Source organism: Nuphar pumila, chromosome 11 (assembly GCF_984573655.1).
Source record: "Nuphar pumila chromosome 11, dmNupPumi1.hap1.1, whole genome shotgun sequence".
Classification (NCBI taxonomy): Eukaryota; Viridiplantae; Streptophyta; class Magnoliopsida; order Nymphaeales; family Nymphaeaceae; genus Nuphar; species Nuphar pumila.
Window position 1 is genome coordinate 7,489,225 of NC_143259.1, and position 14,507 is coordinate 7,503,731.

Consider the following 14,507-nt stretch of genomic DNA (forward strand, 5'->3'; position numbering starts at 1 on the left):
CTGCGCCTAATACAAACTGGCCCCAATATCAGATCTAGCGCAAATGACTCCTCCTTAACAAATACTTCCGGATGCCTCCAGGTTCTACTAAAGATTTCCATAAATATTGGGCAAGACCAGAACAAGTGAAACGTAGATTCTTCTGCAGCTTGACAAAGCACGCACCAACTCGGGAGTTGAATGCCCCACTTCTTTAAATTACTGTGGGTCTGGATCCTATCGTGCAAAATTAACCAAGCCAGGACTCGCGAACGGGGGGAAGGACCCTTCGCCCAAAGCACATCCTCGGGCAACCAATCAGCCCCTGGCGGTAGCAACGATCTATAGACTTTTTTGGTGAGAAACTCTCCGCTTGGTGCCAACGCCCACTGCAACCTATGACCAAAATTTCCGGAGACCTCAAAATGGTCTCTAAAGCAGGCTAAAGCCCTCAACCACGATTTACGTAAGTGCGAGAGCGCCAAACCTCGAGTTCCCAGACGAACCAGAATATATATATATATATATATATATATATATATATATATATATATATATATATATATATATATATATAGAGAGAGAGAGAGAGAGAGAGAGAGAAATGTGAAAATATATTAGTTAAAAGAGGTCGGGGTAGGCCTAGGAAGACATAGATGGAGGTGAAAGGAAAGGATATGAATGCTTTGAACCACACCGAGGACATGGCATTGTATAAAAATGATTGGAGGAGAAGGATTCATGTGGAAGACCCAGAATGATTTTCTTTTTTTTTGGTTCATATCGCTGACCCCAATTGTTTTGGGATGAAGGCGTAGTTGTTGTTGTTGTATACAGAGAAATGTGTAGCTGCACAGGTAACGCGGGATGATGCTGGCCGTCAATCACCTCGTGTGATGGACAGCAATCACACTGAAATTACCCAAAAAGAACACGCAAAAAGGCTGTTTTGCGCATTTTGTAGACTTTAGCGCAGTTCTGGACCGCTGCTAACGCCCCACGGTTGTGCACAGCGTTTAAAAAAATAGGCTTTAGAAACGATTTCGATAGCTAAAGGTCCCAACAAAAACTGAGACTTTCAGCAATAGTCTAGAACCGTCGCTAAAGTCTTTTTTTTTTGGCAAAAAAAAGATGCTGCTTGAGCAGTTTTTGCCGAGTTTCTGCAGCACTCCACTCGACTTGAGCACACCACTCTCTCTCTCTCTCTCTCTCTCTCTCTCTCTCTCTCTCTCTCTCTCTCTCTCTCTCTATATATATATATATATATATATATATATATATATATATATATATATATATATATATATATATATATATATAAGAAATATCAACTGCTTTTAAGGTTACTTAGTTGAAACTCATAAGGGGAAGTAATTTTGACTAAATTTAACATTATAAATGCGTTCAGTGTTGGTGCAATAATAATTAATTCTTAGATTATATTTTTTTCAACGTAAACAAAAGTTTGTTTGAGAGTTGAAAAGTTCGTATATAGTATGCTTTTGCTTTTTCAACTGCTGAAAACATTCTACATATACATTAGAAATACATGATGAAAAGACCAGTTTTTAACTAAACCAAACATATATGTTATCTACAGAGTTAAATGTGAAAAAAAATAAAAAAATAAAAACTGGAGGTTACAAGTAGGGGTGTCAACGGGCATGGACTCGACTAGAACCAAACCCTATATGGTCAAGGTATGGTGATAAATAAGAAGACCAGATTAAGACCCGGGTCAAGACCCGAAGGACCACAGACCCAGGTCCAGACCCAAAGATCCATGGACCCGGGTATAGTTTATAAAATTTTATACCAGACCTGGACCTGACCCAAGTTTCAATTAAGACCTGCAAATTTTCAATGTAAAAATGATAAAAAAACATGGGTTTACCAGTTATGGTCCACGTTTGGTTCATGTAGTTCTTATCAAGTCCTAGTATGGTTTTTTTATAGTAGACCCGGACCTGATATCATACCCCAAAATCTGGACTAAGTCTGGTATCACCTGGGTTCGAACCAAACCCGTCCCGTTGACACCCCTAGTAAAAGGGGTTTGGAATCCACGAGGGTAGCAGACATTATCTTGTATACAAATGGGTAAATATTGGTTAGTAAGAAACTAATGAGTAGAAATCACTCTTTTCTTAAAATATTTCCAAGTTTTTGTAGACCAAACCCCTTTGTTTAATAGGAAACTTGTTTTGAATAATGTAGTTATCATAAATAATTAGGTTTTTAAAAGAGTCCGAAAATCAATGGCCCACAATGTGTCATAATATCATAACTCAAAAGATCACATTAGTACATCAGAAAGCACAATCCAAGGCTTGATCCTTATCAAACAAACCATGCAAACACATTTATGTGGTTAGATTGAGTCTATGCAACTTGCACCTATGATTTCTACCTCAATAGTTCATTACCTTCATTAGTAACAAATATTTTCACTATATATAGTATTATCATTTTAGAACATTAACCTTATTTGATAATTGTCACAAAAAATTAGGTTCGTATCAAGAAATTCAAAAGACATCTCTTTTTGAATTTACAATGAGAAAGTTTTGTTTTGTTTTTTGATATTTACATGGAGAAGAAACCACCCTAGAGACTTAGTCGCGCTGGGTTTACTTGCCCTACTTACTATCGCTGTCCGAGCAGTGTAAAACTTTGCGGGCTCACCCCTTACTCCTAGGGAGTCACCATGCTTCGGCTTGTGCAGAACTTTAGTTTCTAAATTTTCAAAATGCGAAAAATAACATAAAATTCTTCTTCAAAGATAATCAATATGGGTTCAAACAACAACAAAAAAAAGAAAAAGAAAAAAACAAAACAAAATGTTTTCATGCACTCCTAACATGTTTTCAACATTAAATTAGGTAATGCGCTATTAAAAGATTTAATGTAGATGGTGCTAGTGCTAATATAAGTAAGAGCTGTCAATGGGTCGGGGTAGGGCATCGGACCCTTCATCATATACTCTAATCCACCCAAATCACTAGCTGGTGGATTTAGGTTTGTGTTCAAACTTTGTCGGATGAAGAAAATGAAATCCCAAAAGATACATGTAATTTAAAGAGCTTATTTTGATTAAAAATATACATAAAATACTCAGATCACATCAGATCTATGTCACAGGGACATTATATTTTGGTTGCGTGTCCTTGCTGACATGAGCAGACACACTGACACAAACATGACACGTATGATATTATTATAATAGTTTAAATAATATTTTATTATATTGTAATTTTATTTCAATAAAAACTAGCTTTTAATGCTAAATATTAAAAAACAGTTGTTTATTGATTAAAAGAATAAAAAATTGTATCCTCGTCTCCCACTGTTGAAAAAAAATCATTTTTTTTTGTGTGGAATCCCAGTCCCGCGTTCGTGAGTCCACAAATCATTGTGACATAGCATTAGATACATGAAAGACATCATAATCTAAACACCATTCACATATTATTCTGGCTTAATTTGGGTCCACCCAAATAATATTCCGGTGAGCATTTTTATGCCCATACCCAAGAATTCAGATTCGGGTCGGGTTGGGTGCCCCACTCAAACCCATCATTGACAGCCACCTTGAAAACAAAGAGCAAAATGCAAATGTTTTTTTTTTCTTTAATTCAATTCATTTACATCCCCCAAAAATTCTAAAAAAAAAAGGCTATATTCTCGAGAGAAAATAGAAACATCAAATCACCTTAAGCATCGTCGTAATCCCATTCTCAAAACATATTTAGTTTAATTAAAATAACAATTTATACAACTAGGGATGGCAGTGGACCATGGGCTTGCCCTGCCTCGCTCCGTTTGAACCGGGGATGAAAGACATGAAACAAGAATGAATGCGGGGATGGAGGTTAAAATCAAAACCCGTGCGAGGATGAAGGTAAGGATGGACTTAGGCATTCCTCCGCCCTGCCTCGATCTCCGCCTTGCCCCATCCCCAATTCTTTTTTAGGGATGGCAGTGGACCGATGGAAAACGGAACCCCGCCCCGCCTCACCCTGTTTGGACCCGGGGATGAAAGATATGAAAAGGAGATGGAGGGATGGAAGTTGAAATCAAAACTAATGAAGGGGATGAAAGGTAGGATTTTGAGATGGGACGGGGCAGGGGTGGAGACCTTGTTCCCCACCCCAAGTCCACTGCCATCCCAATCTACAACAAAGTACATACAATGACTATTGGTTAGATCACTTTATTGAGACGGAAGAAGGTCAGAGGCAGCTTAGAGAGTAATACTGTCAGAGATGCCTTGGATGTTGTTCATCTTAAAAATGAACGACCACCATCAAACAGAGTGGAGTGGCTCATGTGAACCGTATCATGAACGGCATCGGAAAAAAGGTGGGACGCATCAAAGTGCTGTGGCATACCACTTGTGGTTTGGATGCCGTTCATCTTGAGATGAATGGCATCCAATGTAGGTCTGATGGTATTTATTAAAGTCGAAGTGCTTTGGGATCGCCGTGTTGCTGCCTATTGGTCAGGAACCAAGCACCACCTGTCTTACTGACCGCCGTACGGTTTTTTTTCGTTTTACGCAATCCCCTTCCTTTTGGCCCAACATAGGGATGATTGATCAAATACAAAAAAGATGCTAAGTTTGCATCTTCACTATGCATCTACCATCGGATTCAAGTTATCAAGGGCTGGGATTTGTTTATAACGGTGGCTAATTAGCGGGGTCCTACCGTTATGGACTAAAAACCCTAAAATGTTCCCGCTTGTGAGCCTTATACAATGGAAAAAGTCTCTCTCTCTCTCTCTCTCTCTCTCTATATATATATATATATATATATATATAGAGAGAGAGAGAGAGAGAAGGGTGTATCATCAGACACATTGGTTCATTTTGCACGGCTGATCGTATGACTTTTAGCGGTAGTTTTGGCCGCCACTAAAAGTCGTTTTTTCAAAAAAAAAAAAATGCATGGCCCAAGGCTGCGCATCTTAGTTTAGTCTGACAAACTAGAATATGAAAACTAATGTGTGAACCACAACTTTGATGGACTTTTTAATTATTCATTTATCTTGAATTCAACCTTATGGATGTAATTAAAAATGCATGGTTTTATAAGGACCCAATCTTGAATCATCCAATTTTAACGCATCAAGGATATCTTTTAAGACTTTAAAATCAGTGGTTAATAATCTTTATAAATATTCAAACATTTAAAAATCATATCTTTTATTGAAAATACACAATCCAATGGTTCATTCCTATCAAATTCATCATGCCGAACACATCCACCTAGTTGATTTTGCAAAAAAAATGTTAAAAATGACCATATTTCTAGTTCTCATATATATATATATATATATATATATATATATATATATATATATATATATATATATATATATATATATATATATATATATATATAATGAAGTGGTAACTGCGATGAGGTGTTTTTCAGGACTTGATTGTAGTTTACTTTTATAAAATCACAAGTGTGAACTTTGCCTTATCAACCTGACCACAAATCTTAAAAATAAGACCCTTCCCAGTCATGAAATTTTTAGTGCATTATGGACGGTCGAGATTGAAACTCTTATAAACATGCTTACATAATTCTAGTAGACAATCCAAAGCATGTTTCTAAATAAATCATGTAGATCGTCTATGTAGAGATTTCTTTATTATTTATAACCCGAAAAAACCACACACAACATGAAGACCTAGTCACTCTAACTCAACTTGCCATACCTACGGTCGTTGCGGCATAATGAGAGGAGCCCCTCCCCCAAAATGGTGGCCGTGAGGCATCTCCGAATAGGGCCCTGGATATAAGCCTTGTCTGATTATCATCAGGCTAGGCCAGGCACATTCATCTTCTTTTTGGGGCAGGTTCAGTTGAAGGCCTGTTTGGTAGTTGGGCAGGGCCGAGCTCAACTATTATTTAGGCGGGGTTTGCAATCGGCAGTCCGGACCAGATCCATATTGGGCTGGGTACCCGATTGACCATCAGGTATTTGGCTTGATGGCAACCCCTTCCCCTCCCTCTCTCTCTCTCTCTTACACACACATGCATGCACGCACACACTTTTCCACACAAGGTACATTTGCAACCTTGTGAAACTCTTTCTCACCTAAGTAGGTTTTTTTCCTTCTTTCTAAGAAAGTTGTTAATAGCTTTGCAAACATGTGATTCATTTGTTATTGCAAAATTATGAAAAAAACATGTCAGCCCCATTTGGATGACACTCAAAACTCAGTTTTTGCAAACCCACCCCCCAATCCAAATGGGGCTGTAATTTTCACAAGTGCGGAAGTTTACCAGTGAAAGTTTTCTCCACCATGTATGCTAAGAAAGCAAATCACATATAGTCTTTCAGGGCAGTAGTCTACTATCCCCGATGGCAAACATGTCCACAAACCAATGCTATAATAATTGAGTGGGTGTTGCGTGTGCACCCCCGGAACACGCACTGTAGCTACAGTGCATGTTCCTAGGTCCCCACTGAGCACCGCGTGGTGCTCAGTGGGCTATAAGGGAGAGCAGTGGGCTGTAAGGGAGAGTCGTACATAAGCGTCGGTGTACGGCTTCTCCTTACACCCTACTGAGCACCACACAGCGCTCAGTGGAGACCCAGGAACTGTAGCTACAGTGTGTGTTCCTGGAGGAACATATAACATCGGTTTAGTTTAGGGCATGAATGAGTTTTCAAAAAGATTCAGAGAATTGGTCAATTTATACCCAAATTGAATGGAGCTGAATTAAACAATTTTTTACCATCTAATGACACGTCATTTTAAAAAAAATGATAAATTAATAAAAAATTAGCAAAACTTCTCAGCTCCCTTCAAAAATATTAAATCGAATCAACCTCCTTGTAAATTTAATTTTGAGACTACTCGATACAAGTCAGCCAATTCACATGGATTCCTGCAACAAACTACTTAAATTACTCTCTCTCTCTCTCTCTCTCTCTCTCTCTCTATATATATATATATATATATATATATATATATAACCAGCTCTAGTTTTAGGCCTGTCTGCTTTCTGTCACCAGCTTTAGAATGAGGGAGGATCATGTACAATGTGATTTCTCACTTTTAGTGTGCCGCTGCACGATTAGGGATGCACAAGAGCCAAGTTCGTGCTGAGCTTAGGCTATCTTGGCTTGACTCGAATAAAAAAATTAGATATTCAAGCTCGGCTCATGTCGAGTTTTAACAAGTTTTTGTCTAAACTCAGCTTGAGTCAAACTCGAGCTTGGCTCAGCTTGGCTCAAGCTAAATAATTTTTAAAAACTTTGGACTGCACTGAAAACAGTGGGTATAAAACTACCCGCCTCTTCCATGAAAGGCTAACACCTTGTTGTGTCAAATTTGCAAACATAAATTATACATATATTATATTTTGTGCATTATATAACTATGCAAATCAAGCTTAATTGAGCTAATCGAGCTCAACTGAGCTTCATTGCCTGATCAAGCTCGGCTTGTTTATGTTTACCAAGCTTGAGCTTGTGTTCAAGCTTGGCTCGTTTATCTACCCGAACGAGTTCAAGCCGAGCTTAAACGAGCCAAGCCCGATCTTACTAGGCTGGTTGTGCATATCCACTGATGATCCTCCATAATTTCTTGGGCTCCACAAGTGGCAGACCCTATCCCCAAGATGGAGGGTGATCAGGTGCAACGGTACATTGAAAGTATATAATTACATTACACCTGGTATTTTTTTCTTATGAAGGCAAATGGCCGGATCTAGGATCAAGGTTTTGTGATTTTTGACTTTCCAATCTGACTCTCTCATGTATTTAGCTTGTACTGAATCCAATCCCTTTGCATGTCTGCACCTGCCCCCAGTAAGCGAAACTCCATGGTCCTGTAGCTTCTATTTTCCTTATAAAAAAGTATAGGCGTGCCTCACCCAGGTGGTATCTCATGTGATAAGTAGGGTCTTGTGTCAAGCTGAAGGCCCGGGATCGAATCCCTCTGCCACACGGGGGACCCAGCTTAAAAAATAAAATTAAATCTAGAGGCCTCTTATCGGGGTGGGGCGGGGGACAAGGTCTCCATCCCCGCCCCGCCTCGAGATTAGAACCTCCATCCCTGCACGGGGATGGATTTTAACCTCCACCCCGCCTTCATCCCCGTTTCATGTCCTCCATCCCCGGTTCAAACAGGGATGAGGCGGGGTGGGGTGGGGCGGAGGGGGGCTATTGCAGGGAAAAGTGGCGGGGACGGGGCGGGGCATGGAAAAGTGTAAGTCCATCCCTGCCTTCATCCCCGTTTCATACCCTTCATCCCGGGTCCAAACGGGGCGAGGCGGGGCCCCGCTTTCCCCCGGTCCACTGCCATCCCTAGCACCAAACTACCAAAACCAGACTTTTTTTTTCCATATTCTATTCCAAACTTTTGCCAAGCTACCAAGCAGCCACGCCTTTTCATTCGTTATTGGATCCCCACCTTTCATCATTTTAATACTCTCCCGGCAATCATTAACTATTTCCTCCCGTCCTAATAAAGTGCAAAAACTAACAAAACCAAAAATGAACGCCAATTAAAAAAGGAAACGGAAAACAAAAAGGCACAGAAATTTTGCATTCAATCCAATCGCCAGATACGCCGCAGCCGTTCCTCTCTGTATAACACATGACCCCATCACCATTTTTTGATTATTTTATCAGCTTCTTGCTTTCTTTCTATGATGGACACCCTTTTCTTCTGGTTCAACCGTTTTACTTTCACCCCATTTACAAATTTTGAACATTGCCAGCGTATCCTTATCACATGATCCAGATAAGGTATGTTTTCTCTCTTTCCATTTTTGCTTTTGTGGCTTTTCTGATAAGATTGTTCCTTTCTGTGAGAGTGCATGAGTTTTTATTGAGAATATTTTTGTGGAAGTCTCTGGAGTATTGGGTGTTCTTTGGGATTTTTAGATACCCATTTATTTTTCTTGAATAGTCGATACCCATTTCTTTTTTTCATCACCTTTTGTGCATCAATACCATCTCCAGGGTTTCTGGGTGTCTTTTCTCTTTTGGCTGGTTTCGTAATTTCATGCTCTTTGTGTGATGGAGAAGTTGGGGTTGAGATCTAAGTTTTCATGGTGTTGATATGTTGGATGGTTTGGATTTATATTTTTTGTATTGTTTTTAGAGGGGTGAGAGGTGTGACTTCTTGGAAGGAAATTGGTGGGTGGTAGGTTTTCAGGTTGAATTTTTCTTTAGGATATTGTGGGTGTTTTTGAGGGATGAGTTTCTTGCAGTATGAAAGAAAGATTTCGAATTGGGGCATTTGTTATCCCTTTTGATGATGAAATTCAGGGGCTGGTTGTTCTGAAGAACAGATTCGTTATTGGGTTTGCTTCTGTGAATTGGGTGGAGGCCAACTTGTGGTAGCAATGGCCACCGTGCCGATTGATGTTTCTAAGTATGCCCACAGCCCCGTTCACAAGGCTGTGGCCACTCGCGACTACGCAACGCTCAGGCGCATCGTCGCCGCCCTTCCTCGCCTTCGCGATCCCTCTGAGATCCGAACAGAGGCGGTGTCCATTTCCGAAGAGGAGAAGGCGGAAGCTATCTCTGCTGTTATTGATCGGAGGGATGTTCCCAATCGGGAGTCTCCTCTTCACCTTGCTGTCAAGCTTGGTGATGCTGCCACCACCGAGATTCTGATGGCGGCGGGCGCAGATTGGAGCCTGCAGAACGAGCAGGGCTGGAGCCCCCTTCAGGAGGCAATCTGTGCCCGGGAAGAAGCAATTGCTAAGATCATTGTTCGGCATTACCAGCCCCATGCTTGGGCTAAATGGTGTAGACGGCTGCCTAGGCTTGTAGGTACCATGAAGAGGATGAGAGATTTCTACATGGAAATCAATTTCAATTTCGAGAGCTCGGTGATTCCATTTATCTCTAGGGTTGCCCCATCTGATACATACAAGATCTGGAAGAGAGGGTCCAACTTGCGGACGGACATGACGCTGGCTGGTTTTGATGGTTTCAAGATTCAGCGGTCGGACCAAAGCATTCTGTTTCTTGGTGATGGTTCAAAGGATGGTAAAGTTCCTCCTGGATCATTATACATGATTTCACACAAGGACAAGGAAGTTATGAATGCATTGGATGGTGCTGGTTCTCGGGCTTCGGAGGCAGAGGTGACACAAGAAGTCACTGCAATGTTGCAGACCAACATTTTCAGACCTGGAATTGATGTCACTCAGGCTGTCCTCCTGCCGCAGTTAACATGGAGGAGGCAGGAGAGGACAGAGATGATCGGCCCTTGGAAGGCCAAAGTGTATGATATGCACCATGTTGTCGCCAGTGTAAAGTCTAGGCGGGTACCAGGTGCAATGGCGGATGAAGAGTTTTTTTCTTCTTGTCACGAGAATGATACTGAGAGTGAAGATCATGAGGACCTGCTAACAGATGACGAGAAGCGGCAATTGGAAATTGTCCTGAAAATGGAGTCTTCAGAGACTGCTGATGATGGCTTTTGTGATGGTGTGGTTGGTCACAGACATAGCTGCTATGAGCTCAGAGATATCTCTATTGAAGGCATGCAGAACGGTACAAAAATTGAGACTAAGCAGGAGAAGAAAGGATGGTTTGGCTTTGGCAGCAGGGGAAAACGTGGAGTAAAGAATGAAGGGCAAAAGAAAATGACTTCCTCAAGAAGTTCTCTCTGTGTTGATGAGAAAGTGAGTGATCTCCTCGGGGAATCACCGTCTAGGTGTCAAAGAGAATCTGGAAGGCACTCTGTGGAGGTTGTTCGAGGGGAGGATTTGCGAAGAGGTCGGGATAAGGAAGCTAAAAAGGGGACCATGACTTTTGAAAGTATGAATCACAAAAATGATGGTAATCGTGAGAGTGAGTACAAGAAAGGGTTGAGGCCTGTTCTCTGGCTCTCTCCTAATTTCCCTCTTCAGACTCGAGAGATCTTGCCACTTCTAGACATTTTGGCCAACAAGGTCAAGGCCATTCGTCGTCTGAGGGAGCTGCTTACGACAAAGCTTCCTTCAGGGTCTTTCCCAATCAAGGTATGTTTGTGCTTTAAGCATGAAAAATGATCAAATGTATATTAATGCTATATTCTGCTGTTGATTGTATAGTTTATCTTGTGTCTATGGATATCGATGTGTATGGTCTTGTTTATGAACTCTCTTAGCTTCTACAGGTGATAATGGCTTGTTTTATTTATAAACCTGTCATGAATGGTGTTTTTGCTAACTGTAGGTTTGATGGATGTGTATGGAATCTGTCGACTGTGGTCATGAATTCAGATTCCTGGGATACCTGGTGCTAAATTGAGTGCTTTTTGCGAATGGAATATTGACAGTGGCTACTTAAATCTAACATATATAAGGGAGAAGGAATTCAATTAATGGATCTTTGGATCCAATGATGGAAGACTCTAGGTTTGTAATTTAAGTTTAGTTTGTCGGTTGAGATTTTGGAATTTTCTAGGTAGTACTAGCATTTATATTTTTCTAAAAGTTACAAGTTAAACTTTTGTGGTGGGTGGATTTTTATAATAGCAACACTGAATCAGGATTCATATGTACAAATTAAATTAACAAAATTTTAAGATCTTTCAGATGCAAACTTAGCTTTAGTTCAAAGAGTAGAAAACAGAACAGAAGGCTAGTTATTTTTGGATTGAGTCAAGTTATAATTAAAGTATGTGCATTAATTCTGTAAGACTAAAAAAGAAATCTCCACGTCACTATCTTAATAGGGAAAGACTGAAGGAAGTGCTGTGTGCCTTGCTTGGTTTGGTTGCCAGATTAGCATCCCTTGGTATCAACCAAAGCTCTACTGCTCTAGTAATATCTTCCTGGGTACATGTGTAAAATATCAATTCTTTGTCTGGTATCTATGTGCATGGGGAAACTTACTATTACAGATAGTTATGTAACGTATTATCTTCTCCACAGTTATTTCTTCTTAAAGTTGATGTCTTCTATCAATCACATTCCATTTTTATCTATCCTTGCATATGATGCTTCAATTTTGTACCTTTTCTAATCTGGTGCACGTCAGTTATTAATTCTTTTCTTGCATTATTAGATTGATTCTGCTTAGCAAATTCCTATTTGTTGAGGTAATTTCTAAGCAAATATTTATTAAAGTATTAGGCTGTCTCTGTGGGCCAATTTTCAAAAAGTGATGTGCAATTTTGCACTTAGTTGGATAGCTGAGTTGGTTATTGTCAGCTTTTGTGGTGTTGCATTCTCTATCTTTGGAGTCTGAGCATTACTTAGTTTATAACTCAAAATTTGTTCTAAAGTTGTTAATGGTCTGTCTTAGGCATTGGAACTTTTATCTTATGCAGTCATGATCTTACCAAAGTTATAAGACGTGGGCTGCTGGTTAGTAGATCAAAAAATTTCCATAGACAGATCAAAGCAAATTCCCCCCCCCCAGATATCAGCTGTGCCTACACGTGTGAGTTACCTACATATATGCCAACAATCTATAAAGAAAGCTTGTAGATGTTGGGTTTACAACACATTTCTGTTGCTTTTTACGAGTGCTTAAACACTTAAGGAAATTTTATTGAATTAACACTTTTGATAGATACCACCAGTGGTCTGGTACTGTACTGCCAGTCATATGCCATTGTGATACATGTTGGAATCTGAGAGACCAAGTCATCTGTTGTCTCCAGCCATTGTGATCCATGTTGAAATCCCTCTATTCATGTGCCAAAGGTTTCGCAAAAATAAATAGTGGCCATGTGTTTAAAATTAAATACTTTTTTGTTGTTTTATGTTTATTTGTTTTGATTGTTATATTATCACAAACATGCCTTTCCTGACTTTTTTCCCACATAGCTACTGGATCTTTGTTTGCTCTTTATGGGATGGATTGATGGTGGTGATTCCCCCCCTTGGAATCACCCTGGTTTCCAGTGTTCCTTCTAACTGTTTGAAATCCAAAGTTTCAGGAAATTCGGTGTGCTTTTGGTTGTTCCAAGTAGTAGGATGATTACTCCCTTTACTTTGAACTTACTGGGGTAGTTAACTTTTGTCATAGCTGGAATTGTCTTAGTACAAGCGTTTTGGCATTTGATAAATGCAAGAAAGGATTTAACATGTTGAGTGTCGGTATCCTTTTAGGACTACTTTTTTATTATTAATGGCTTCATTAACACAAGCATCTTGGCATTCTTCTGTGTCCGACTATGATTTCTTCCTCATGGCTCTAGTAGTAGATCATGACTATTTGGTTAATGGGTTTTAATCCTTGTTTGGCGTCAATAGTTTTCATTTTCTGCTTCCAACATCCAAACTTTCTGCAAGCTGCTATTTAGGCTTAAGGTTCATATGCAGTTTCTCACGGTAACTGTAGGCAGCTTTTTCTTTCGTTTTTCGATTGCTCTGGCTGCTTTAGTGACTTCTGATATATTCAATCTCGCACTATGACTTTCTTGGACCAGGTTTTCCCTTATTTTTCAGCACACTCTGTGCCTTTAGTTATTGAAATCTTCTGATAACCACTTTCAGGTTGCCATACCAGTTGTTCCCACAATTCGTGTGCTGGTGACTTTTACAAAATTTGAAGAGCTGCAGTCTGTTGAGGAGTTCTGCACGCCACCTTCAAGTCCTGGAAATTGTCAAAGCACAGGCAGGGAGAGTCCTGCTGTGCATTCTTCAGGCTCGTGGTTTCAATGGATTAAGGTCCCTTATCGCCAAGGTCCTACTGTGCTCTCAGGGCCTCGAAGCCGTGTTGAAGATATCCAAGATCCGTTTGCTATACCTTCAGATTACAAGTGGATTACTTTGGAAGAAAAGAAAAAGAAGATGCAAGAGAAGAACAAAAAGAAGATAAGAAGTCGGAATTCTTAGGGTATTTAACAAGACTAACATTGAGTGATTATGCTACGTGTGCCTTCGGTCGCTCATCCGATTCTCATTAGGGAAATGAGGCTAAGGAATATAAATCAAGGATATACACTTCACTCTGACTGAAATCTCCATATAGTTACTGTAGCAGGCAACAATTTTCATGCAGTAAAGTTACGAGGCACAACTTGACCCACCTTGAGGGAATTACACAGAAAAATGTAGTTTGGTTTATTTCACCGTAAATTTCTGATATATTTGTAACCAATATGAAATGTTTCTATTTGTTTGCTTTTGATACTGATCAATATGCTAACATTCATTTGAGTAATGTGATCATATTGAAGCATTTGTATTCTCTTGTAGTTTGAAAATAAATGTGTTATGTTGTGGTTAGGAGAAAAAAAAAGGCTAAACCAATCTTAACCACTCAGGTGTATTTGCGTCCTTTCTTTCAGGGCTTGACATAGCTGCATAAAAGGCAACAAACATGCATAGTACAAGCATGTACATGTATTGCAGGTGTTGGAGTCAAAAATCTAAGGAGGAGGCAAAATTGGTTCATCTTAAATGAATTCCCGAGTTATGTGAAGTGTCTTAAGGTTGGTTATTGGCTGAAAAAGGATAGCGTTCTGAGCATCAGTCTGAACCAAGTAAAAGACTGTAAATTAGAACCGTTGTCTGTTCTCTCTTTATCTGATTGACTGGTGC

At 39.8% G+C, this 14,507-nt stretch overlaps 1 protein-coding gene across 2 annotated transcripts; it reads left to right on the forward strand.

Annotated features, from left to right (window-relative positions):
* Positions 1-8,524: 8,524 nt before the first annotated feature.
* Positions 8,525-14,148, forward strand: LOC149821808 (uncharacterized). Of its 2 annotated transcripts, none has more exons than XR_016426036.1 (3): positions 8,525-10,988; positions 11,185-11,366; positions 13,458-13,578. XR_016426036.1 is itself a non-coding variant. In XM_089981067.1 (3 exons), exons 2-3 carry the CDS (start codon positions 9,357-9,359, stop codon positions 13,797-13,799), a joined length of 1,974 nt encoding a protein of 657 aa, XP_089837193.1. In that variant the 5' UTR covers positions 8,525-8,754; positions 9,303-9,356; the 3' UTR covers positions 13,800-14,148. The 2 variants fall into 2 exon arrangements, 1 of the variants encoding a protein (XP_089837193.1); XM_089981067.1 differs by lacking the exon at positions 11,185-11,366 and having other exon boundaries at positions 8,525-8,754; positions 9,303-10,988; positions 13,458-14,148.
* Positions 14,149-14,507: the final 359 nt, after the last annotated feature.

Coding starts and splice junctions, on each gene's coding strand:
- LOC149821808 (XM_089981067.1), top strand. CDS start 9,357: ATGGCCACCGTGCCGATTGATGTTTCTAAGTATGCCCACAGCCCCGTT. Junction 10,989..13,457: donor CAGGGTCTTTCCCAATCAAG/GTATGTTTGTGC, acceptor AACCACTTTCAG/GTTGCCATACCAGTTGTTCC.